At 49.3% G+C, this 25,497-nt stretch overlaps 1 protein-coding gene across 2 annotated transcripts in view; it reads left to right on the top strand.

Moving 5' to 3' along the window:
• Positions 1-25,497, top strand: part of ATXN10 (ataxin 10) — a 165,850-nt gene that overhangs the window by 72,740 nt on the left and 67,613 nt on the right. For both annotated transcript variants that reach the window (XM_042948115.1, XM_042948116.1), the window contains exons 8-9: positions 519-627; positions 2,052-2,221. In XM_042948115.1, coding sequence (XP_042804049.1) covers positions 519-627; positions 2,052-2,221 — 279 coding nt within the window. The remainder of the gene's footprint in view (positions 1-518; positions 628-2,051; positions 2,222-25,497) is intronic.

The raw sequence follows: 25,497 nt of genomic DNA on the forward strand, positions 1-25,497 counted from the left end.
TACTGCATATGTGAGTTTATATTTCCCCAGAAATAATGCAAGTTCCTGCAGCCAGAGTTCTTTCGACCACAGCATTTTACAGGATTCCTGTGGACAAGAAATTAATGTATTTCATGGGATATTTGTATCTTTAAAGTAGAACTTGCTTGCTGGGAACACTTTAAAAAGAAAGTATTTGCATAAATGTTATGTACGTAGCTAGTAATTTTGAACATTTGCTCCACTGTTGGAAGGTATTTTTGCTTGAATAAGAACTTTTCTGCCTCTTTGCTCCCGGAAGACACATAATGACACATAATCTTGCGTTCTTGATGGCTGATGCTGCTGGTAGTGAAAATGATTATTCACGTACATTTTTAATACTTCTGTCTCATTCGTGATCGTTTTGTCTCTCTCTTCAGACACTCTCCACAAGCACCACCTCTTTAGTAGTTACTGTAATATTCCATCCTCTTACCTTACTTGTAACAGTTGCAGACCATGTAGCTTGACTTAAAAGTCACGTTTTCTGTTTTTAGGAGGCGTTGGCCACGATTAGGCTTCTCGATGTCTTGTGTGAAATGACCGCCAACACCGATCTGCTCAGCTATCTGCAGGTTTTCCCTGGCTTGCTGGAAAGAGTGATTGGTGAGTGAAGTGTCACCCTTATCACCATGTTTCATTGAGGAATCCTCGGCTCGTCACGCTGAAATAGAAGTCCAAACACAGATCCTTAATTTTCATTGTATTGGTATATTTTTGAGATTATTTTTGGAATAGTCTTTCTTAACAAGAATCATTGTGTTTTGGTAACAGCTCAGGCTTTTGCCACTCACCTGCTGTGTAACTCACGGCGCCTGGTCAGTAGATGAGAGACCTCACACGTGTTCCACAGGCTGCACCTCGTGGGCGTCTCCTCAGGGGTGTGTGGTGTGGGGGGTCGTGATGATGGGGGTAGTAGTTTCAGTGATGATGATGGTGCCTTTTATATCAGTCTTCCAAGTTTGCTAGTAGATTTTTCCCAATTACCTTCAGGGACACAAAGAATAGTGCCCTACACATAGTAATTATGCATTCCGCTCTTAGAAGAAAATGGTTTTACACAAGAAGCCATTGTCTGGAACACCGTCTTTGCTAAAAAGCTGTTTGCAGCATAATTCAAGTAGGACCCGTTCCTTGTGGTTAGCCATGCTTATGGTGTTGTTATTTGCTGTTCTCTGTTTTTTTCCTTTAAAAAAAGATCATATTTCTGGTGGAGATGCGTTCTCCAAGAAGGATGAATTGTGTCTAGGTGGGCAGACAGGTCAGCAGGGAGCTGTAGAAGATATTTAGAATCTCATGTGAGTGTTTTGTTTTGAGTGCAGTGCTTTTAGTGGTGATCAAAATAAAATGCCACAGACCTGCGAAACAGAATCGTTGTTGAAACCCGTGCGTGCAGCCAAGGCAGCCATGGGCTGTCCACCCGACTCTGCCAAATTACTACCCTCTGTGAGCTTGAGTTCTTCGTTCTGACACGGAGAAAATGATACTTGCCTCTACTAGGTTTGTTGAGAGTGTTAAATGAGAGAATGTGGAAACACGTCACTGCAGCTTCTGGAGGATGATCTCTTTTCGTGTGCTGTCTGAGAGGCATCTCACAGAGCATTACAGTGTTACTCCTTTTGAATGGAGCCAGAATAGATTTCTGGAGACTACATGCTGCCTTCTGACGATCTGCACAATGAGAAAAAAGTCAGCATACTTCTTGGTTTCTGTCCTGTGGCTCACTGCAGAATAGGTATTGCATTTTCGACTCAGCGGACTGTGGTTGTCACATGAGTTCCTTCATAAAGAAAGAATGTGGGGTTGGAAACCTCCTTATAAGAAAGATTGCAGAAAATTTTTAGCTAACTTTCCTTTGTGGATAGAAAGTCCAAGTCGGGATGATCCCTGTGGCTTATCTCCCCAAAACCCGAGTCATGAAAAAATTTAAAACGAAAGAAAGAGTCTTCTACTTTTCATTTAAAGAAAGCTTTATTTTATAACAGTAAAAATTTTCTTCTGGAAAAGAAAGTTTATTGTTTTTTGTATAGATCTTTTACGACTGATTCACGTGGCTGGCAATGACACTACGAACATCTTCAGTACCAGTGGTTGTGTAAAAGCAGAGGGTGACGTCTCAAACGTGGCTGAAGGTTTTAAGTCTCATCTTATTCGTCTGATTGGAAATCTGTGTTACAAGAATAAAGATAACCAAGACAAGGTAAGATTATTTCTGAGGATGTTTCATATGTATATGGCTTCCTTTAGAATGTGATATTTAGGATTTAGAATATGTACACTTTTCTGGAATGAAAGTTTGCCTAGAAGGTAGTTGGAGATGCTGGGTATGTGCATATATCCCACAGATAGGCATAATGTGGCATATTTGTTTATATCAGGGTTTGTATTTTTATAGTGTTGGCTTTGTATGTGTCCTCCGTGTGTTTGAGTCAGTCTCTTTTCTTTTTTAAAAATTTTTTTTTTTAACGTTTTTATTTATTTTTGAGACAGAGAGAGACAGAGCATGAATGGGGGAGGGGCAGAGAGAGAGGGAGACACAGAATCGGAAGCAGGCTCCAGGCTCTGAGCCATCAGCCCAGAGCCCGACGCGGGGCTCGAACTCACGGACTGCGAGATCGTGACCTGAGCCGAAGTCGGACGCTTAACCAACTGAGCCACCCAGGCGCCCCGAGTCAGTCTCTTTTCTTATAAAGTATCAATGTTTGTCCAGAGCCTGGGCATTTGAACACATTCTTACTATCACGTAGGAAATAGTCAATAAAAACAGGTATTTAAAATGCTAGAAATTTTCAAACACACAGTAGATATGTAATAAACGGTAGTTATGGGCCATTATGTTAGTAATAAAAAAAAAACCCTTAAATCTGTGACCAGCATTTCTGGATGATTGCATCATAAGCATTTCTTTTAGATATTTTGAAACTGATACAGTATGTAAGTATTAAGTCTTTGGAAACTCAATAAACTGCCCCTGGAAACCTCTTTTGTGCTGAATAGCTTAGGTGGAACTACACTGATACATGAAAAGATGAGAAAAAAGATGGCAGGAGAATCGGACCACATGCTTAACACTGAATTAGCCTGCCTCTATTTCACTGGAATTTTCTTCGGGTGGCACTTGTTTTGCCTGATGAAATAGATCAATGTATGTGTGACAGATCTATTTTTTCCAAGATGGCTGCAAACTCATACCTGGAATTTGACTCTGCCATTCTCCCATCAAGGATTAGCATTTATTTCCCCATTCTCCTCAGTGTGATGACTAAAGCCCCGTGGCTCCTTTGAAGAATAATATATGGTGGGAGTGATCTTCCACCATTTCTGATACAGCCGTTGACTGGTCTTGGAGATTCCGTTTCTAGCCTCTTAAAAGCCAGTAACCGTGTAAGATGTGCAGATTCCCTGCGATCACTGTGCCGTGATTTTGCCAAGTCTGCCTGGAGAAGCCCTGGAGGATGAACCGTACTGAGGAGAGTGAAGGAGACTAGTCAGGGAACGCCAAGGCAGCAGACGTGGGATCAAGAAACCATCTTGGAAGGTTTTTGGGTAGTTGCTCAGATCCTTAGTTCCAAGCTCAGTTCCCTAGTTGCACGGCAGAGGCCACATGAATCGGAGACAGCCTGCCTGACAGAGCCCTTTCTGAATTTGTGACCCGCAGCGTTGTGGGAAGAAGTGAAAAATTGGGGAAAAAAACCAAACACCAAGTTGTGTGGGTTCTGCTTCTGTTAATGGCCCTGTGTGCTACCATTGGACTGGTCCTCCTGCAGATAATACTTGTAAACTCTGGACAAAAGACAGCCCTGTGAACATAATCAAATTTGACACAAACCGGCAGGTTTGGGAATTGAATTGCCGCTTGGAAGAAGGGAGCAGCCCCGTGTGTGCTGTGCAGGACAGTTATTAGAACTCTGAAAGAAAATCTGTACTCCCTTCACCTTCAAGATGAAATGGACAGTTTGGAGTAATCACAGCCGTTGGAAAGCAAAGGAGGGACTCCCAGGTGGGAGAAAGCAAGCCCCGGATTCTGGGCACCAGTCGCCTGAGTCCATGCCGATGCCTGAATCACACATGCAGGGCAGGCTCCAGGCAGCTGAGCCAAGGATAAAACGATTGTACTGAGATTTGAGCTGCCGTGCCAGAGTTTACAGTTTAACTCCATCCAAGATCATTGCTTGCTAAAACAAAAATATTCAGCATTTTCTAGAGGAATAAAATAGAAACCAGAGTTTCTGTGGCCTAGCATTCGCAATGTCCAGGATACAGCCCACACTTACTGTAAGCACAAGAAAGTATGCCCCGTTTTCCAAGAGAAAAAAGATGGCCAACAGAAACTGCAGGGACACAGACATTGGGTTTAGCAGACAGAGGTTTTAAAGCAATTGTAACTGTGCCCAAGGATGTAAAGGAAAATATGCTTCTAATGAATGAAAAGATAGTGTAGCTCAACAGAGAAATAGAAACTAAAAAAATACAAATAAAAGTAAAAGGGCCAAATGGAAAATTGAGAACTGAAAAACACGGTATCCAAAATACAATTTGAAAATTTTACTGAACGAGCTTGACAACTCCAGAGAGGTGACAGAGGAAAGAGTCGGTGTGCTTGGAGATAGAACCATAGAAGTCATCCGATCTGAAGAACAGAGAAAAGGTTGACAAGAAAACGGTCCTCTGACGTCTCAATTCTGTGTGTTGTGCATCGTTGATCATCGGAATCATTTCTACAGGATGTGGCACGGAACCAGATGCCAGATAGCTAGCTCAGATGTGCATCTAGCATCTCGACTCCTCCCCACTTTCAAGCAGGTATGAGTGAAAGACTCCTAGTCCCCTCCCCACCCTGGAAAGTTACTGGCCCGATTTTTGTGAGAGAAAGGTGATCGAGAATAAGAAACACTTTGCCTTTTTAATGACCAAGACTGCCTTTCTTGAGGAGCACAAAAGAGGTGGCTTTTCTTGTGTTTAACTATTCTTTTGTTGCTGATTTGGATAGGCCTCTTATAGGAACAAAATGTAGTAACCCTTAAAAGGCTTGTGAAATAACTCACTCAAGTCAGGATCAGGTTGCACCATAAGTAAATCTGGAGTGTGCCCAAGTGCCGCTGTGGAGAGGTCATCGGGGCCCACAGGAAGTCGGTGGTATGTTCCTTCACGTGTGTGATTGCTAATAGCCCTCCTGGTTTCTGAGCAAACATTCTCGAAGGAATGAGAAAGGTCATTCTCTGAATAGAAGAATGCCCCTGTTGCCCCTGCTTTCTTACTGTGCCAACGAAGTGCCTTCCCTGAACCCATTCCTTCTGGGATTTGTTTCTCCTTCCAAAGAATCTGCCACGGCGTCACAGTCCTAGAAGCTTCTTCATTCTTGTAGTCAAATCCTGGTTCTCGCTGGCTGTTAGACATTGACCTTGGTCATTGTTGCCTCCAGGGAAAGCAGTCACACGCATTAAAGATAACTTTAGTCGCGGTGTTAGAGAGACAGAGGATTATGCGGCGTAGCGGGTCTCTATCACCAGGCTCTTGCTTCCACCCAGATTTGGGCCCAAAGGGAAATTTGGCTCTGTCTCTGCTCTTAACTCTGTTTGAGTTAGGGGGATTTTGTGCCGCCTAATCTGATTTGGTTCATTCTTCACCCAGAGGAAGGGACCGATACCCTGTTGAGTGTTTCTTATGTCCCAGCGTTGTGCAGGGTGAATTACATGTGTTACCAACTTGGATATTTGTATCAACCCCGAAAAGCAGGCTCTGTTAACCACATTTTAGGAGAGGCCACCAGGTTGGTGAGTTGCCCGGTCCAGAGTAGTATTTAGATTTGTCTGACTCTGAGCTCCTGGGCCTGTACCATCATGCCTGCCTCTCATTTAAGAGCGTTCCGGGGTTTGCAAGAAGAGGTTTACAACAGGCTTCCTTCCTGATGGACCTCAGACCGAAGGTGCTGGCGGCTGGTGAGTCTGCATCTACTAGGCCAGCCGGGCCCCTTGTGCCCAGTCTTGGCTCAAGTCTGGCACTCCCGGGGACTCGCACCTCTGTCTCTGGTTCATCCACTCGTCAAATGTGAATGTTCCCGGCTGTGGGGACCTTTTGTTGGATGAAACAGACGGGTATCTCTTCTGTGAAGCTTCCACTCGAGAAGCATCTAGGGCCTAATTATCCTTGCCTCTTTGAACTAGGATCCCAAAATGATTGACAGATTTTCCTAGATCTTTGTGCACTGCCTGGTTGCTTGGAGGTCTGATCAGAAGCCGTTTAAGCCCAGCTGGGTCTCTGTGCTTGTCCGCGTAAGTTCATTCTTTGCACTGAATGTGGGGCCCCCGCCTGGATGGCACCCTTTACGGTTGTGGGGCCCTTTCCCTGTTATAAAGATCCTTTTATCTACATTCGTTTAGTGGAGGCTTCGGATGCCTCTGTGGAAAAGGCTAAAAAGACACCATCATCATTTTCTAAATGAGGAAACCAAGGCTCAGAGAGACTGTGATTTCGTTCAGTTAGCATTTTTCGCATAGAAACTCCTGCTGCGCGCTCTGGAGGAAACTGAGTCACCTTCGTAGGGAGGTCTGCGTGGCACCGGTACCTCTGACGAAAGCCCCTGTGGCCCCCCCTCCCGTCCGCGAGGAGCAGGTGAGGTGTGGTCCTGTGGGCGGGCTGTGCCAGCTAGCAGTCCCTCTGTCTCTCAAGGACAGGAGCCGACTGCACCATCGTGACAGGAAGGGTGACAATCCCCCTTTGCGTTTGTGTCTCTGGGCTCTGGGTGAGACGGTCCAGTGTGCCTGGCCTTGGATGGAAGTTTATTTCCCCAGGCCTCCCCTGGGTCTTGAACTCTTAATTCGCTGCCCGTGATGGGTCGTGGTGTTTCTTGAATTGCAAAAGGGTTGCTAGACTCCCTTTTTCCCAGGTCGTGGTAGGGAGCTGTTCACAAACACTTGGTGACTTCTGTTCTTACCTTGTTTTCTGTGCTCGACAAAACATAGTATCTCCTTGCTGCGTCTCTGGTGATTGGTTTACTTTTAAGCCTTTGTGGACCTGAAATGGAGATTCTGTTTTGGTTTCTATTGTAAGAAGCACATGGGTATCAATGCCGTAAACATGAAGAAAGCATTCTTTGGCTGCTTCTTTGTTAGCCGAAGGAATGCATGGTTTACTTTTTTTCTTCCCTGTTCTCTCCTTCGCTATTGTCAGAAATGCTCTAAGGGAATTCTTCATGAGAAAAAAAAAAAAAAAAACAAAACCAAACACGGTTGCTGGTTTTTTCCATAAAGCTAACTGCGTGTTTTCAAAGCGGATCAGCAAATGAACTAGTTTGTCTGCCTTCATTTCCCCCCAAAGAAGTTGTATCGACTACACCGGGCCCTCCGCAGTTTGGGTTATTTGGTCCATTCTGCCAAAAGGTTTGTGGAAATGCTGCTCAGTCCCTCTTTCTCCTCCTCCCTGATAGAAAAGATTCCCGGCATTCGCACATATGTTGGATCCCATGTGTTCAGACATATGCACACAGAAAGCTTTCATCACAGCCCTGGCTTCGTTTATTTAAAAATAAGCCTCCAGCGTACGGAAAAGTCCAGCACGTGAAGACCGTGCGCTGGGTGGCCAGCTCTGAGTCCCAGGCCCGAATTATCTGCTGCGGAGGTAGGTGTCATTTAGACACGTGGAAGACCTCTGTGCTCTGTTTTTGACGAAGGAAGTTCTGCCCGTTGTGTTACCCTCAACATCTAAATGGTGCCTCCCACACAGCAGGCATTCGGGAAGTGCTCGCGTGGGGATTTATGGTCAGCGTCTCCACACGCCGAACACAGTTTTAGGTTCTGGAAATAGAAAGCAAGCAAGACATGACCCTCCTCCTCAAGGAGTGTGTATTTTACCATAAAACGTCCTTATTCTGTTTGCAAACAGAGACATGTAGTGAGAATAAAACCACTTTTCCACGTGAAAATCAAGAGTTCCTCTAGATTTGGGGTTCCGTAATTATTTTCGAAAGTCTTTTATGTTTGTCACGTATTTGAATGTATTCTTACTGTAACATGCCTTATTTTGATTTGACTTACCCAGATCTAAATTTTAGACTATGAGAACATCTGCAAAGCGTACTATTCGCAAGGAGTTAAACGATATTTTTTTAACCCCAAATTTAGCTTTATAGATCCCAGTGTACTTTTTTCGTTAAAAAAAGTTTTAGACTAAACTTAACACTTGTTAAGCGATCATAACATGATTGTTTTTCGCTGCTTTTTTTTCTGGAGGGGGACTGGTACCGTCAGCTTTTCGCATCTAGATGTGACGGGTCAAGAGCAGGCCAGCTGTTCGACCCTTTTCTATGATTTCTTTCTATTTGACATGTTCTCAACCAGCATATTTGCCTATCAGATCATGAACCCGAAATAATCAGTTGCTATTTCCTAATCCTTTTTCTAGGTTTGTTTATTTTTGAGAGAGTGCGAGCAGGGGAGGGGCAGAGAGAGGGGGAGACGGAGGATCCGAGGCAGGCTCCAGGCTCTAGGCTCTGTCTGAGCTGCCCGCACAGAGCCCGACGCGGGGCTCGAACCCACGAACCGTGAGATCACGACCTGAGCCGAAGTCGGACGCTTCACCGACTGAGCCCCCCAGGGGCCCCCAGTCATTTTAGTGAGGCCGTTGCTCTTGGGGACGGTCACTACTTGCTTTGTGCTGCGTCCCTACTGCTGGCTTGTCGGTTCCCCCGGGGAGTTGATGGGAGCGCAGGGAAGGGAATGACCGACGAGTGTGGGGGGTCCTCCGTGCTGCTGTATGGTGGGCCCTGCGTCCTCATGCAGGACCAGCACCTGCGTTCTCGGCCTGTGGGTTCTTTACCCAGGTGACCGTAGCTTGGCCTTCAGTACCCAAGGTCACAGGTGCCTTCTCTGGTCACTGCAGGGAAGGCTTTCCACCCACACTCACCTCTGGAGCCCATACCTACTCCTCTTTACCCCGACTTTATCCTGGACTCATACCCTCAGTTTCTGTATGTGAATGTGTTACTGGCTGTGGATTCTGGCACACGTGTCCGTATGCAGGTGGCTGTCATTTATGGCTCCAGTGTAACACACACGTGTAAACTGACCCCTGGCAGTTCATGCAGTGTCACTCACTTTTACCTTGGCAAAGCCTGGTTCCTTCCCAGTCATCTCTCCACGCCCTCCCCCCCCCCCCCCCCAACCAGTGTCCTTTCATGAGATTGCTCTCCCCAGGTCTTCTCGGCTGGTAATACCATAACCTGCACGCTTTGCCACGTACGTAGTTTTCCATTTTTACGGAAATCTTCCACCCGTACCTCCGTGCCTGACTACTTGGGGGGTTTCAGGTAGGCTGGTGCAGACATCCCGGCAGTGGGTTCTCCTGCCCGTGGCTCCTCTGTCTTTGCGTGCTTCGTCACATTTGGGTCCACAAGTAGACGTGATACTCATACAGCAAGCTGAGAATAGTACAGAGAACCCACGCGGAACCTCGTGGTTAGACACCCCAGATCTGCCTCGTAGTTTTACCGTCTCTTAGCTGTGTAGGCTTGGACAAGTGATTTAACCTCTCTGAGCCTCAGCTCCATCACGTGTAAAACACCTGCCTGTGTGGCTGGAGGGATGAAGTGAGATCGCGTGCGGGAAGTGGCTGACAGCATGTGTGTGGCCTCTGCCCGCCGCTCCCCTCCCGTCCCACTGTAACTGAGAGGCTCCGCTTCAGTCAGTGTCTCCCAGTGCCTGTATTTAAATGGAAATTTATGGACAGCACCTCACGGGTATTTACACAGTTTAAAGTAACCCTCACATACCGTCTTCTGTGTTCAGCGCTTTTCTCATAGATGGGGCTTTTGGAAGGAAGTAAAATGGAGTAGACAAAACTTTCTTTAGGACGGGAATCCTTTTTTCCGTGGTCACTTTGACCACACCTGCTCTCTGAGTTGAATTTCTCTTTTGTTATTGCCTAGGAAAGAACCGAAGGGTTTTCTCTGTGGGTCCCTGAATCCGTTCTAGCTCACTTCTGAGAGCGTGTTAAGGAACTTTCACATTACAGGGACCTGGCCTGTCTGGGTTAGCCTGTGTCTGTCCTCTGTCAGAAACAAGTTGCCCAGAATCGCAGTTTATTGATTTGAAGATTGAATGTATAGGCAAGATCCGGCTTGCTTAGAATTCCTCTTCTTTGTAATGTAATCCTAGTTCAAGAAATATGTCAAAATTCATAAATCAAGCTGTCACCATTAGTTTCCTGAACCTACAGTTCCTGTTACAGTAGGTGAAATTAAAATTCCTACCTAGAGGACACATACCGTGGCTCTGCTTCGTGCAGCTGTAAATTTTTTCTTTTTAAAGACCCAAAACCCCTTTTTGTGTCTTGTCACGGAGCGGTCAGCTTGTTCTTTCGGAGAAAAGAGGTAAATCATTTAAAAGGAGGAATCATACTAAAGATGTAAATAAAATGTAACAGCCTGCTGGTGGCTGTTGTTTCACTCCTGCACACGAACCAGGCCCCAGGCCTGGGCTTTCTCGAGCATGCGGCCTCCTCGGCCCTCTTCCCCACCGACCTGTAAGCTCCTTGAAGGCAGCACGCACCCTGTCTGGTGAACCCCTGCCACAGCTCCTGGTGTGCGGCACAAGGAGTCCGTGAACCATGGATCGGTGCCCCCCGTGCTGGTTACTGAGAGTTTGGAGGAGTTAAGTTACTCGCTGGGAGCGATAGCAGGCTGCATTCTGCCTCCAGAACCAAACTCTGCCGGCTGGCCTCTACTGTTCTGCACCTACCAGAAAAGGACGTTTGAGGCTTGTCGCTTGAAACCTTTGACCAGCTTGGTGAGAATCCTTAGAGCAGGCACGTTTTATAGAGCAGCGCATGGGGAGCTGGCGGTGGAGTCGTTCTGGACAGCGGTCATGTTCCTTGGTTCTGGCCGAACCATTTTCTTCGTTGTCTGAAGTGCCCCAGGAGTACGTGACTTCTTGGAGGTCAGCGTAGAGACCTATGTTCCTGGGACGTGCATATTCGGAGAAGCATGATTGATCCATCTCCTACGTACCGAAAGGAAGTCATTGGGCAAGTATTTGTCTGCGGTGACTCAGCAGTTTGTAAAAGCCTGCAATCCGATTTTCTTAACTGCCACTCCGTTTTCTTTACTGTGCCTTCTGATCAGTTTCTAGACAACAGGGATTTTAAACGGATTCATGTTTCACGGTAAAAACAATTATTTCACAGTATCCATAACAAGAAATAGCTGAGACTTTAGGTGACAGAAAACTAGCCACGTAAACCGAGACAAGTACCGTGTTCCTGGGTGGAAATGTGGGGATATTGTAAAGATACTGTTTGGTACTGTTTTTACACTGCTTTATCTGTTTATTGGTAGGCCAATTATATCCCCACTAAAGGGGAAAAAATCCCAGAATTTTGACCAAAAAAATGTGAAAAGAATTAGAGAATTATTTTAGCAATATTAAGATATACTTAAAAAAATATTTTTTTTAATGTTTATTTTGCCTGAGCAGGGGAGGGGCAGAGAGAGAGAGGGAGACACAGAATCCGAAGCAGGCTTCAGGCTCCCAACTGTCAACACAGAGCCCGACGCAGGGCTCAAACCCACGAACCGCGAGATCGTGACCTGAGCCGAAGTCGGACACTCAACCGACTGAGCCACCCGGGTGCCCCCAAAATAAACATACTTTACAGCTAAAATAATCGACAATGTCCAGAGCGTATAGGTTGGTGGAACAGAGCGTGTACTTTGGAAGCAGATCCCAAGAGGGGAGAAGGCCCCATGTGACCAGGGAGGAGAGGGAGCTTGTTAACTATTTGAAAAAGGCTAAGCTTACCTGGAGGAAACACGAAGACAAACTTGTGTCGATTAAGGAATAAAGTGTTACGGATAGAACTCATGGGAATCTGGAACAGCACATAATTAACTTGTCAGAATAACCAGGGATATTTTATGGAGCAGGAATAATGAAGATTAGCATAGGTAGGACTGTAAATAAGGGAGGAACTCGGGGCGCGGAGCTCCTGTCTGGGTTGGGCTAGATAGATAGTACGTGGCTGATCGTGAGCAAGTTATTCATCCTGTCTGTGACTCGGTTTACTCAACCCAAAATGGAGTCATGGCAAAGGGTGGCTGTGAGGGTTAGATAATCCGTTTAGGACAGGTGATAAGCCTTTAGTCAAGGGCAGCTGTATCTGTGTTACCAACTTTTCCATAATTGGAAATGTTTAAGTAAATTACGGTAATGTGATACGCAGCCAATAAAAATCGTGTTTTCAGAGAACATTTCTTCTCTTGAAACCGTCAGTGCTCAGGATAACATGCTCGGTGGGAATTCAGCACAGGACACAATGCTGTGTCTGAGGAGCCACGCGTTCGTGTGTATCTGTGTTGTAAGCGTACTTTAGAGGCACGAATACATATACGCGTAACAAATGGATCCCGCACAGATAGACCACAGCTGTCTCTGGTTGGTAAAATTAGGGTGGGTTTCATTTTTTCCGGTATACTTGCTCGTAGTCTTACAGTGAATGTGAATTTCTTTCCTAATAACGAGAAGGTGCGATTCAAAAAGGAAAGGGATGCATGTCTAGAGTTCCTGATAAGAGAATATACTTCGTTCGTTGGTGACTGAAATAGTTCTTCATTCTACTTTCCACGGTAGGGACGGCATCTTGACCCCCACTCCCTGGCCGAGGTCTGGGGGCTTTAACAGTTACAATTTCAATTACATTTTTAATTGAAAGATTCTAATAAGCAAAACGTTAGCATACAACGTGGATATTTTGCTAATGAATAATAGTGGGGATGGAGGTGGTAGGTGTGTGTGTGTGTGTGTGTGTGTGTGTGTGTGTGAGAAAGAGTGTGAGGGGGAGTGAGAGAGAAGAAAATATAAAGATGATTCTTCCAGTGTGTTAAACTTCTTCCCCCCCCCCCCCCCCCCGAAAGGAATAGAAATTTGAATTTACCCTTTATTATCAGGTGTTCTGTTTTGGGTACATTAGCATCTGCTGAATGCTCAAGTATCCAAGCTTTCTAGCACATACCCCAACCTAGTGTGGATCTGAGTACTTTGACATTGTGAAATCTCTTTGTGTCTCCCCAGGCTCTCCTTCGTTGAGAAAAGCGCTCTTTCAAATATTGGAGAGTCTCCCATTTTTTTCAAAGGCTAGAGTGGAGCTGTCTGTCACGCATCTAACACAGTTTTGATCCTTACCATATTTTGCTTTTTCTTTTTTTTCTTTCCCCCCTGGCAGCAACTAAAAAGAGGATCAAAGCCACGTTCCTTTAATGGCCTTGTTTTCGTCAGCGCTTGAAGTCACGATCGGACTGCGCTCTCCACCCCTTTTTAAAAGCCTGTCGCTTGTCTTGTCCTGATAGAATTGAATTTCATACCCGTTACATTCTAGTGGACCAGGAATGATATTTAGTCCCAAGCTGTGGATTTTAGTTTGAATTTAAATCTGCTGCTGTGTTGCAGTCAAGAGCGAAGTCGGGAATAATTCTGAGTTCCCGAGTACGAGCGAACATGCTATTTGGCGTAGGGGCAAGAGCTTTTAGTTCAGCTCAACAAATAACGTGCCTGCCATATGCTGTGTACCAGCCAGCGCTGCAGACACCGGGAGTGCAGAAATGGATTTGGCCTGGTGCTTACTCCCAAGGGGGAGACAGGTGTAAAAACAGATCGTTCCAGTAGAGTAGAAAGTGGTGGGCGAAAAGTATTCCGACGGAGTAGTAGAAATGCTGTAAAGGCTTCGTACAAGTGGCTCACCTTGGAGCTTCCTGAAGGGCCTCCAGGATCTGGGCCTTCAGGGAAGAATTAGGAGCAACGGGGCAGGTGGAGGAAAGGCTTGGCTTTGGGGGCAGGTGGGTGGGACCCCCTGCCGTGGGCCTTTGCTGGGGCCTGAGGGGCGGGGGGTGGGGGTGCGGAGGTGACAGAGCGGCGGGCCATGGGGTTCTGTGGGCCACGCCGACGGGCTCTGAACTCCGCTGGAGGAATTGTGTGTCCTCGTAAATTTATTGAAGTATCTTTCAGCTCTGAAAATGGTTTTGGGTCTCCTTCACACCCACATATTCCTTCTTTGTGTTCTCTGTGTGTGTTTTATCCTTTGCCGAGCTTCTTCCCTCTTTCACATTGCTTTATTATTTCTAGCCGTTGCGGTAGAATTTTCTCATTTGTCACCCCCCTTCCCCAACTCCTCTCCCCTCCTCTTCCCTCCGTCTCCCTCCCTGTGGTTTGCCCGCAGGGATTTCTCGTGGTCCCCTGGGTCGTGCACTTGTTCACAGAGGAGTCTGCTTCTGCTTCCCGTCTCCTGGGGCCCTCGAGGGTCCACAGATCCCACGTCTCACCAGTTTCTGTATTGTTATTTCTTGACCAGGGGTTCCAGTGGCACACCAGCAGTGTGGACCCTGCACCTCCCTGTGGACGTGGCCCCATCCCACCCCCACCAGATCTTCGGGCAAACTACAAGCCTCATTAAATGAGCAGACAGAGTTTTCAGCCTGTGGTGGGGCCTCATTCTGCACTGGGGGTTTTCATTCTTGGTCACTGCCCTCTGAGGGCCACTTGCCTGCACCCCCACGGTGGTTCCGAAATCCCAGCCTCTAGGGACTTCGTCCTGGTCAGATGCTAAACACCTTCCCTTCGTTTCTGCATCTTGAGTGATGCAAAGCCTGCCCGGTGACTGGATAGCGCCCAGGACCCCTCAGCCGTAGGAGGTTAGGTACAAAGGCGAGTCCTGTGGGCCACGCAGAGCCGCCGGGACCGCACGAGCAGGTGAGCACCAGGGTTTACTGTGTGAGCCTCCCCGACCGCCCGCCTCTGGCATCTGTGCACTCTCACCTTCGGCACGGGAAAATCTTGATTTCAGGGGAAAAGAAAGTTTAAATTCGTTTTTCTACTAACCGACAGGCAGTAGAGGCAGCCTTGCACCTGTCCCTTAACTTCTCAGAGTCTCCATTTCTTCCACTGTAGATAAGATATTACCTGCCTCACACACTCGTTGTGAGGATTAAGTTATCATTGATGGGGATGACATTTTTTTTTTTAATTTTTAATGTTTATTTACTTTTGAGAGAACGAGAGAGAGCAGGGAAGGGGCAGAGAGAGAGGGAGACACAGAATCGGAAGCAGGCTCCGGGCTCCGAGCCGTCGGCACAGAGCCCGACGTGGGGCTTGAGTCCACGAATCGTGAGATCATGACCTGAGCTGAAGTCAGACCGACTGAGCCACCCGGGGGCCCCAGTGGTGATAACACTCTGACTGCCTTCTCTGAGTGCCTCCTGTGTGGCCTCGAGTGTGGCGTTCTGTACGCGTGCTTTATTTCATCCCGTCCAGTTCCACAGCCGTGTTCACCGAGTCGGTCTGCCTCTCCAGGCTCAGCGTGGTGGGGAAGGCCCGGCTCCCAACAGCGTCGATCTCAGTGCTGGCTCAGTTCCCCGAAGCTCTCGGAGCAGGGCCTCGGCCTGTCTCCAGCCGGCCCGTGAGCAGGCCGCCCCCGTGAATGGGAACCGAGAGAGGGGAAAAAGCTAAGGTCCTTTTCCGCCTGAGCTGCGTGTAGATGGTCGCTGTCACCCCCGCCCCCCCCCCCCCCCGCCCCCCCAACCTACTGACTCTCTCTTGGGTGCAGGGCCTGGGAAGGAGGACCCTCTGGTCCCCGCTCGTCAGGTTAGCCCTGTAAGCCTTCCAGGTCAGCTTCGGGAAATCTCGTGCCTGTATGGAGCTGCCGGTATCTGCGAAGAGCCGCCTGTCACCTGGGCAAGGAGGGGCCCTGGTTCTCAGGACGCCTCTGTCTTCCCTCTGTGTTTCATGATGCTCGGTGTCCCACTATTAACCCTTTGCTTCTCGTAGTTCCCATTTGTGTTAAAAGGCAAAGGCGCCTTGGAGGGAAACGCTTGAGAGCCGCCTCGGTCTCCCGTGTATCTGTGCGATGCGTTGCCATCTTTCCCCTGATGGTGAGGACAGCCCACGCTTAGCTTCTGTGGTCCGTCACGGTGGTCTGTGCCTCGCTCAGGCTCTTTAATGGTAATAACTTGGACACCTACATTTTCTTCTGGAGAAAAGTCATTAGTTGCCTTGGCCGCTTACTTCGATTGGAAAAATAAAATTTTAAGCCCTGTTCAGGACCCTGGAAAATAAGTTACTTCTAAAATGAGAAACAGCAGCAGTGACAGTGTTAGGAGCAAGTGTGGTGCCCGCTGGGCCGGAGACGCCTCGTCAGCCCCTTACAACTGTCTGTGCATTTATCCTCGTGATGTTTCCTGGAGTAGGGTGTATCATCATCCCTGCCTCACAGATTTGTAAACGGAGGCCTACCGGGGTTGCCGAACTTTCGCAGGGTCACACGTAGCGAGTCAGCAGTAGAGCCACGTAAGAATCCGGGCAGCCCGGCTTCAGACCCAGGCTCTGGAGCCGGCCACCCCGCCTCCCAGCTGCCCGCTCTCCTGTCCGTGTTTGGCCTAGACTCATTGTCGGCTGGGTCTCTGGGATGGTTGTCCGCTGGGGACATTGTGAGCCAAAGACATGATTCTTCCAGTTTCTCTGTGTGGCCCCGGAGTCGGTTTCTGTGAACGCACACAGAATACCCAGTATCAATCTTTCAGTGCAAGAGTCAGTTTTTTGTGAATTAAGTTTAAAATAGGATTGTCTTTGCTCACCCAGACGATTTTTAAGCTTTGAAAGGCTGACATTTCAAAAAAGAGGTCTTGATTAAAGAAACTTTTATCTACTAATACATAATACATACACACACACACACCCAGGCAAAGAGAATGTGTGTTGTTTAATCATTTAAAGAAAAATCCAACTATTAGCATTAAAAGAAAATAGCTAAGCAGCATCTATGATGAGCTTCTTAAAAGGTCTTTCCAGTTTTTGTTTGATGTTACCTGAGGAGGCCCTCGGGCACGGGGGCCGCTCTCCGAGAAGGGCAGGAGACCAAGCGGAGGGGCCTCACCCAAAGCTTCCTTGTGTGTGTGCTGGGGAGTGATTGTCCTTTTCAGGTTGAAGTGTTTGTATTATTGTACATCTTATGTTACAAATCCTTCCCCAAGCCGCACTTAGCTCATGTTACTCTTGGACATTTGAATAATTGCTTTAGCGTGAGACTAATTTCTGGGTGTGATGTAGTGACAGTGTTGAATTTACCCACTGGAGAAATCCAGCGGGGAACTTTCAAAGTAAGTCCTTTCCGCGGCAGAGTTGGGGCCCGAGGGCTGCCGGAGCTGAAGTTCTGTGTGTTTAATCCCATGGGGACCGTGCGTGACCGTGGAGGAGGAGGGAGCCAGGGTGAGGACTGTCACTAAGAGGACAGACACAGTTTGAGATGTTTTCCGAAGCAGATCACACCCTCCTCCTCCTCTCTGGGGCGAGGAGTGACTCTGGGTCTGCACCTGCAGCTCCAGAACGGACAGCCTGGGGGCTGGGGGTGTGGAGGAGGAGGGCCGGGAAGTCTGAGCCGGGAGGTGGGCGGCGGGGGTGTTGACAGGAAGAATCCGACTGGCAGGCCTCTGGGAGCGGAGGGGAGGGCGTGTCTCCCGCCTGCTGGAATTTCAGCCCTGGCAACTCTGGGGCTACATCCTCCTCCCTCCCCTAACCAAAAACAAAGCAAAACAAAAAAATATCTCAGCGCTTCAGTGCAGCGAGGGGCAGTACCAGCTGCCCTGCTAAACGGCGGGCGCGGGCGGCCGCGCGGAGGTGCGCCCTCCAGCCGCCGGGCCCCGGCGGGAGCCCTCGGAGCCGCCCCGAGCCCTGGCCCAACCCCGGGGGTCCCCGAGGGGTGCGCCGCAAAAGGGAGGAGTGGACGTTTCATTCGGCGCTTGGAGAAGGAGATGGGTCCTTTCTGGACTCCTCTCAAGACAGATTTCTCATCTCGAAAAATCATTTCTAGCAGTTTTAGAAGAAACCTTAGTGCAGCACTGGTAAATACGGACAAAAACGTGTTGGACAAAACGTGTTGTTTTCCACATACACAGAGGACTCGGGGAGTCTCGTGGATACTAACCGTATGGGTCAAATTGTTTTGGAATTTTAGTTACCAAAGTTTTGACTCAAATTCTCAGTTGGCATTTCATTTGCCTTTCAGTGTTCTCCGCCTTCTGGGTAGTTTTTCTAAACCGTTCAGCTTGGCTTTATTAGGAAGTTAAGCACCGATAACGCTTCCCCGTATCTGACGTAGTCACTGAAGTGGCATTTATTAGACTTCTGTGTACACCGTTTATTGGTTTTATTTCAATTTGCAAAAGAGGAAACACAGAGTTCAGCTTTTGTGCGGAGATGCACAGACTCAGATTACAGTTGACGCTCCCAAGTTGGTATGGCCGAGAGTGACTCGGCCCCGTCGCCGGAACGCGGCCGCAGGAAGGCTCGTGCGGCGGTCGGGGGCCCCGGTGCCGCTTCCACGGACCCTCAGCCCTGTCACCCTGCGCTCCCAGGCTCCCAGCTGTCCCCCCTGCCCCCTGCCCTCCCCTGGGAAGTCGGTCTGTGGCCTCCCTGGCAGTGCTGTCGTCAGGAGCGGGGGAGCGCGGACCGTCATCGGTGCCTCCGTGTGGCGCCACGGGCTTTCTGGCCATTTTGGATCCGTGTACAAGCTCGGTGGGTGAAACGACAGATCCGTGGCTTGAGATTCACCTGCTGTAGTGTCGTACCTCATTGTTTCTGGTTCAGAACTTTAGATTCAGGTGACTGCTTTTGAAAAACCGAAGTTGTCCGTGGACTGTCGCACCTGATGGCAAGAGCGCCTCCGAGGTGTGCCCGTCCACGGCTTCGGGGATTCTTCGCCAGTGCGGTGTTTTGCGCGCGGACGGTTATCTTTAAGATGTTGTTTTCGGTTGCCAGGCGTTAATTGAAACGCACACTGGCCTGTGTGCCTGCGCCTGCACGCATGCCTGCACGCTCCGCAGAGCGCCAGGAGCTGTGATCTAAAGTGGAATTGATAGAGCAGTGTGTAATGTGTTATATTTAGGCGGGCTCCTCGTACAGCTTCATGTGACATCTCGTTTGTTAAAAGCCCGAGGCATCAGTAATCTTTATAGCAAGAATTCTAGTGCCGTGTTATGCATTCCAGGCTCACTGTCTCTTCTGCCCACTAAATATATGGCTTTTATGGGCTTATAAATCATGACAGTAGGATTCGTACATACCCGAAAACGAAGGGATTAAATCTTTACAGGGTTACCAAGATTTAATGTAATTTAGACATTATTCTTACTTAGAAGTAACGTTTTTATCTAAAGGCAGCGTATCTCATATCTTTGAAGGGAATCCGAAAAACATAGCGCCAGAGGAACGAATATTTGTTAAGAGTGTACCGTGTGCCAAACGCTGTGCTCAAGTGCCAGGGCGGAAGGACGGGAGAGAGGTGGTCCTAGCCCTGGAGGGACATGCACCTAGAGGAGGGTGCCGAAAAGGAAAAGATTACCGTGCTGAGAAGTACTGTCTTCATGATAGACCTAAGAGGCCGGTACTGCGTGGTTGGGGACAGACGGGCAGGGCGGAGGAGTCCCCGTTCTTCTCGTGGCTCCCAACCTTGAAGGAAGAAGGGCTTCCCGAGGGCGTTGACGCTGCACAAACTTTCGGGATAAGTGTTTAATGATGTTGTCAGCAGACGCCGGGTTCACCTAACTGTTCATAAATTTTTCCCTCCCTCCGTCTCTCTCCTTCTTGGCAGCTAAGGAAGACAGAGGGGTGGGTAGAACAGTCGTGGCTTCTCTCTCTCTCTCTCTCATTCAGGCACCAAAAAATGCACAGATTTTTAATGAATGACTTGGTAAGTGTCGACAAACGTATACACCCGTGTAACTGTCACCCCAGTCAACATGGACAGGATGTTTTCATCACCTCAGAAGGTTCTGCCATGTCGAGGCTGGCTTCTGGGTGCCGGTACGGCATCGTGCCCCAAGTAAGGAATGGGGAGCAGGCCGGAGTCCTGGGCTGCATTCTTCTCCTGTGGGGACATAGACTCGTGCTAAGCGTCCACGTTCCTTTATTTCCTTTATTCACACCTCACTGCGAGCAGTGGCCCACCTCTGGCGTCCTGGCACGCGCCAGGGCCCAGTTCAGGGCCCCCGGAGCAGTAGTCTTTCCCGTCTCCTGATGATGTTCTGGACCCTCGGCACGAGCTTTTAGGTAGATTTCTTGTAGGCCAGGTCCCCCTGGGAACGTGTCTTCGTTAAGAGTCCTCCGCACGTATACTCAGCACGTGTAGGGTTTACTCAGACATCGGGGATGGTGATTCGAATTCTTCCCTTTAGCTCAGCAAGCATCTACTCAGTGTCTGCCCTGTGCCAGACTCTGTTCAACTCTGGGTTCCAAGACCCAGTCGGGTGCACCTTCATTCTTGAGTAGCTTATGATCCAGGGTGGGGTGGAGGCGGTTAAACGGACAGGTATCCTATCGAAGGGGGGTGTAAGCATCACGAGTTGGGGCATCAGTGGAAGCTTCCCCGGAATAACAGTAGCGGCAGTAAAAGTAGTTGCCCCTTAGTTACCGAGTGCTTACTAAGTGCCAGGCAGGTCTCGGTACTCAGCTCTTAACTCATTTGTGTTTCCTGATGCTGTTTTTCCCATTTTGCAGATGACAGCAAACAACACTGAGGGCCAGAGAAGTTAAGTATCTGTGCCCAGGACCACACAGCTGTTAAGAGACATGAGTAAGAGAGACTTTGTTATTTAGGCTGCTTGGATTGGGGGGGGCGGGGTGTATTTGTCCCCACAGGACAGATTAACCTATCCCAGCTGGTGTGAGGGTCAGTATGGAAGGGACTGGGACAGGAGGACTCCCCCATCCCATCCTGGGGAGGAGAAGGCAGTTAGACTTTGGCCACGGGCATCTGGAGTGGAGGGAGGCCTGATTGGGGTATGAAGAGAAGACAGGAAATGAAGGGACCTGACAGGAAGGAGCTCAGAGAGGCAGGGCTGCTGGGGACATGGCTCTTGGTGGACCAGCTGCGGGGAGAAGTGAGCTAGCGGCTCGTAGAGGCCTGACCGTGGCCAGGACCGCCTCGGCAGTTTGAGCTGCCGTTGAAGTACCATCTAGAATATGGCGGGGCCTCTCCTCACTCCTGGGCACCTGCGTGAGTGCTCCGGCCGCTCTTAGGGCGAACGAATGAAGATTTCCAAATACGACTGTTCTCGAACCGTGAAACTCCTCCAAGCTCTTGCTTACTGGCGTATCTATCTGCTTTTTCATTCCCTTCTCCCCTTTATAGGAAGGTTGGAAAAGCAGCAGTCGATGAAATTGTACTATAAGAGGTATAAACTCCTTTTAAAAGTGAAAGTTAACTGTGGTGCAGGCTTGTGATACGGTTTGTGCTAGGAAACATCTTTTTCCTTTTTATGGAATTTGCAAATGCAGTGAATAAGACGTTTTATACAAGCCTTTTATCATCTACTTCTTCCCTGCTTTTGCATAGTCATTATTAGTAATTACACAAAAATCTGTTCTAAGGTACACCCCAGGGAATGGCAGAAGTTGGTTGCTCGTCTAAATGGTCTCTAATTAAAGTTGAAAAAAATTAGGTTGTCGTGGAGGTATTTTTCAAATGTTGGCTAAAACAGAGGAGGCTGGTTTAAGAGCAGTGGGGTTGAAATGGTACTTAAATGGATTAAAGTTTAATTTGTTTTTTTAAAAAACCACATCTGTCTGGGACGTTGTAGGTGCGGTACTAATTTTCAGTAGGTGAATGGACCAGGTGAGCCTTTGCCTTCTGACTCCCAGGGATTTCTGATCCTTAAACAATTTCCTATTTAAACCTATGTTTTTACCTTGCTTTATGGTTTAAATTAGCTGAACAACGAAAATCAGTCATCAAAATGATATTGTACTCATAACAATTACAGAAATAGAGGCTTGAAGTTACTGGGGTGGGGGGAGTAAATTAATTCCTTCTGTCTGTGCTGGCTTTGGTCATGGCATTTCTGAAGCTGCTTTTGTAACCCTTTCCCCCTCGGATGTCTCCCTTGACTGGTCTGTATTTCTTGAGGGGCAGTTACCTACTAGCGTGTGTGTGTGTGTGTGTGTGTGTGTGTGTGTGTGTGCGCGTGCGTGTGCATCCGGCCTGATGGAGGGCCTGGCTCAGAATAGGCCCTCACACCTTCATGGATGCCTCTCCCCTGCCAACCAGAGGGGTGACTGTTTCTTACTTAACCTTCGCAATAATAGATGACGGATAAAGCAGACTATTCCAGTCAGGTGCGGGATCCTTTGACTACTGTATCTTCTTCGCTTAATGTTGCTGATCGTACACACACTTGGTGACATCTTTGAATGTGTCTCTGAACTGTATCGTTCTTTAAATATGTGCCCTTGAACTTGCTGGGCCTTCCTGGATGTACACCCCGCGCCCACCCCCGCAGTCCTGCCCGACTGGGTCTGGTCCAGGCTCTCTCGTCTAGTTGGTCTCAGGCCGGCCGGGGAAGAGCTGAGCCAGAGTGTGTATTGTGAGGATAGGTGAGGACAAGGAACCCTAGGGCAGGGGCTGAAGGGCCTCTCTGACCTCAGGGAGCTCTGAAGCCATGAGAAGCCACAGCTGCCCCCTGCCCCCTCGGAGGCCACCTAGCCGCACCTTCTAACTCCTCACGCGTCCTGCTGCTCGCTGCCAGACGCGGTCCCCGTGTCTCGGTCCCAGATCCTGAGTGAGAATGGTTGCGTGGCTTCTCTCGGCTCAGTTTCCATCCTTGTCGTAGGTCCCTGACCGCTCAAGAGTCGTGGCCCCTGGACCCAAACAGAGGCCTCCCCTGGGGCCTTGTCCGAAACGCAAGATCTCCACCTCAGACCTGTCGAATGAGAGAGCCCGCACGTGAACAAGATCCCCGGCTGGTTTGAGTGTCCAGTAAATTTCAGAAGCGCTTGTGCGGGTCGTGGCCGCTCTCGCACCAAGTAAACAGGGTGTCGTTACGTGCAGCAGGAGGTCGTGATTGTAGCACGCTAGTGTAGAAGGAAGTCCGGAAGGTGACCCCCTGCCTGTGGCCGGCCCTCCCTGTCCCCCCTGACCTGGTAACCCTCAGCGGCAGGGGCCGGTTGACGCCGGACAGAATATCCTGGAGGGGGCCGGAAGATGGCGGGAGAGCATTTGCAAGCCGGAGAAAGTTCCGCACAGGAGTGAGGTGGCGGGATGGGCCTCTTGTGTCCCTGGGAGGACAAGAGGTAACCGGCTGGAAAAGAGCTTTTCTTTTGGAGGGCTCCCGAGAGAGAGGGCGGCAACGGAGGTCTGGTCAGGATTATAGGAGGCCTTTGAGTATCAGCTGAGGAATTTGGACCTCATGCCTCGTGTCCACTTTGCTCCGCCGCGTCGGCGGCCCTGCTGCCTGCCCTTCGCTCCCGCCCAGAGCCTCGCGTACTTTTCTCTCTGCCGGATTCTTGCTCCCTCATTCCTTCAGGTTTGGGCTCATCTTATCGGAGGCCTTCCTACCCCTCCTCCCTTGAAATTGTAACCCCCCCCCCCCCCCGCCCCCAACCCCCTCCTCCCCTGTTCCTTTGGCACTCGCTGCTCTTTCCTCTGGCATATTTCCTGCCATCTGTCATTCTGTGCATTTATGGGCTGTGTTTTGTATTTGTCTGCTCCCCACCCCCACTTCGTTCCTTGATTGTAAGGGCAGGGAGGATGGGCAGGGACCCTGCGACCCAGGATGTGGGGGCAGGGAGGGCGGGCGGGGACCCGGTTTCCCTTTGCTGCTCCGGTGCCTAGAACGGCACCAGACATAAGTGGCCTCCGCGTGCAGACCGACAAAATGGGGAAGTGTTTGTAAGGAGTCTCGCGGGGCATGAGATGCCCATCGTGTTGGGTCTTTGACCGCTTTTTGCTCCCACCATATTTTCCAGGCTCCCCTTGCTTCTTAAGCTGCACAGTGTCATTGGAGACCTACTGGAATACCTGTGTCGTGAACTCCGCCCCCGAACGTGTCCACCCAGCTTCCTTGAGCCTTCCCAGTGGTGGCCTTTGCACTTACCTTTGACTCCAGGCACTAGAATCTCTTCCTCCAGTCCTCAGATGACCCATATCGCTCTCGCTTTGTGTAATCCTGAAGCACGTGAACCTGACCTCAGAAGCTGGCCACGTTTCCAAATCAAAATGGTCTGCACCGCGTCCTCTTTCCCTTTCCCCTTCCACGTGAGGACGGCCAAGTTCACACCCCCAGTCCCATCCCTACCAGCACCTTCGCCTGCTGCTGCTAGAGTTGTGGACCAGTCCCTCTCAGCCGGCGGGCACCATGTTGGGGCACGAACTGGCAGTTGGCAGAAGGGCTTCTCGCACATACCGCGTCCACGGCGGCTCTGCCCTCCTCCGTGTGTCCTTGAGGGTCTGAGCTCCCAGAAGGCATCAGCTTTGCCTCTGGCTAACCCGGTTCGTTTTGCCCGGCTCTCCAGGCTTCACGGGCTGACTCACTCTTATCCTCCTGTCTTTCACCAGGGGTGGTTCTGTTGACTTTTCCCCCATTGTCCTTTGTGGGTAGATTTAAGCTAAGACACAAGCTAAGATAGGGTTTTTTTCTCGTTGTTGGTATCACATCCTTTCATGCTTTGGTGAAGAGCCACAAAATAGTCTCTTAAGCAACCAAAGAATTTACCCAAAACTGTGTTCAAGTGAGACTCCCCGGATGGAACAAACAACAAAACTCCAAAACCACACACATATTTAGCAAAGCTGTGTCGTTCTTGAAATTCACAGATACGTCCGCTCCTCACCTACTCTGGGTCAGAGTCAAACAACGAGAGTGGCAGCCCCTTGTATGAGTGGATCAGCGACTAGAGAAATTCCCGTCCCTGTTAAACTTCACTGGGCTTTGACTGGGATGAGCCTCGCATCCTTAGTTCATGCTGTTCACTTACCGGTTAATTCTCTCAACAGCCATTGTTTCCAGTAATCCTGGTTTTCTGCAGTGTAAATGACCACCTGATAAATTCTCTTTTTTTCTGGATGATAAAAACCCTTTCAGGAAATGTAGAGTCAGTGCTGATAGGGAAGCAATGTGAGGTCCAGTAGAAAGAGCGTGGGGGTCAGGTGATTACCTTCCCGCCCCCGGGGCGCCCCAGGAGCGCTGCCTCTCAGGACAGCAGCGGGAGACCTGTTTGCCTTAGTGCTGGGGTGACGGGGAGCAGCCAGCAGGTTGCAGCTGACCCTCGGAGGAATGCGCGCATAGAAAGGCGGAGAAGGAGGCAGGTCTGGGAGCCGGCGGGAGGGAAGCAGAGAGCTGGGGAAGCGCCGTGGGCTCTCAGTAGCGCCTAGCTTTGTCAGTAGCGGTGCGGAGAGGGTAACTCAGCCGTGCGGGAGTTCACCTTCCAGGATTTGGGGAGCGTTTTAACTCCTCTAAACCCAGCTTTGGATTGCAAGAAGTTGCCCTAGAGGCTGCTCCTGGGATTGTGGCTTCCCCGGCCTCCACGTGCTCCCCAGCACTGCCAAGTCCGCCCCTCTGGGGTTACTCAGATCTGCAGTGCGGATGCTTTAAAACCCTTGTGTCATAAATCACTCCTCCAACATAAATTATTTCCTGGCAGATTCCTTCATCTTGCTGTTCGGAATATC

The sequence above is a fragment of the Panthera leo genome, chromosome B4 (assembly GCF_018350215.1).
Source record: "Panthera leo isolate Ple1 chromosome B4, P.leo_Ple1_pat1.1, whole genome shotgun sequence".
Lineage (NCBI taxonomy): Eukaryota > Metazoa > Chordata > Mammalia > Carnivora > Felidae > Panthera > Panthera leo.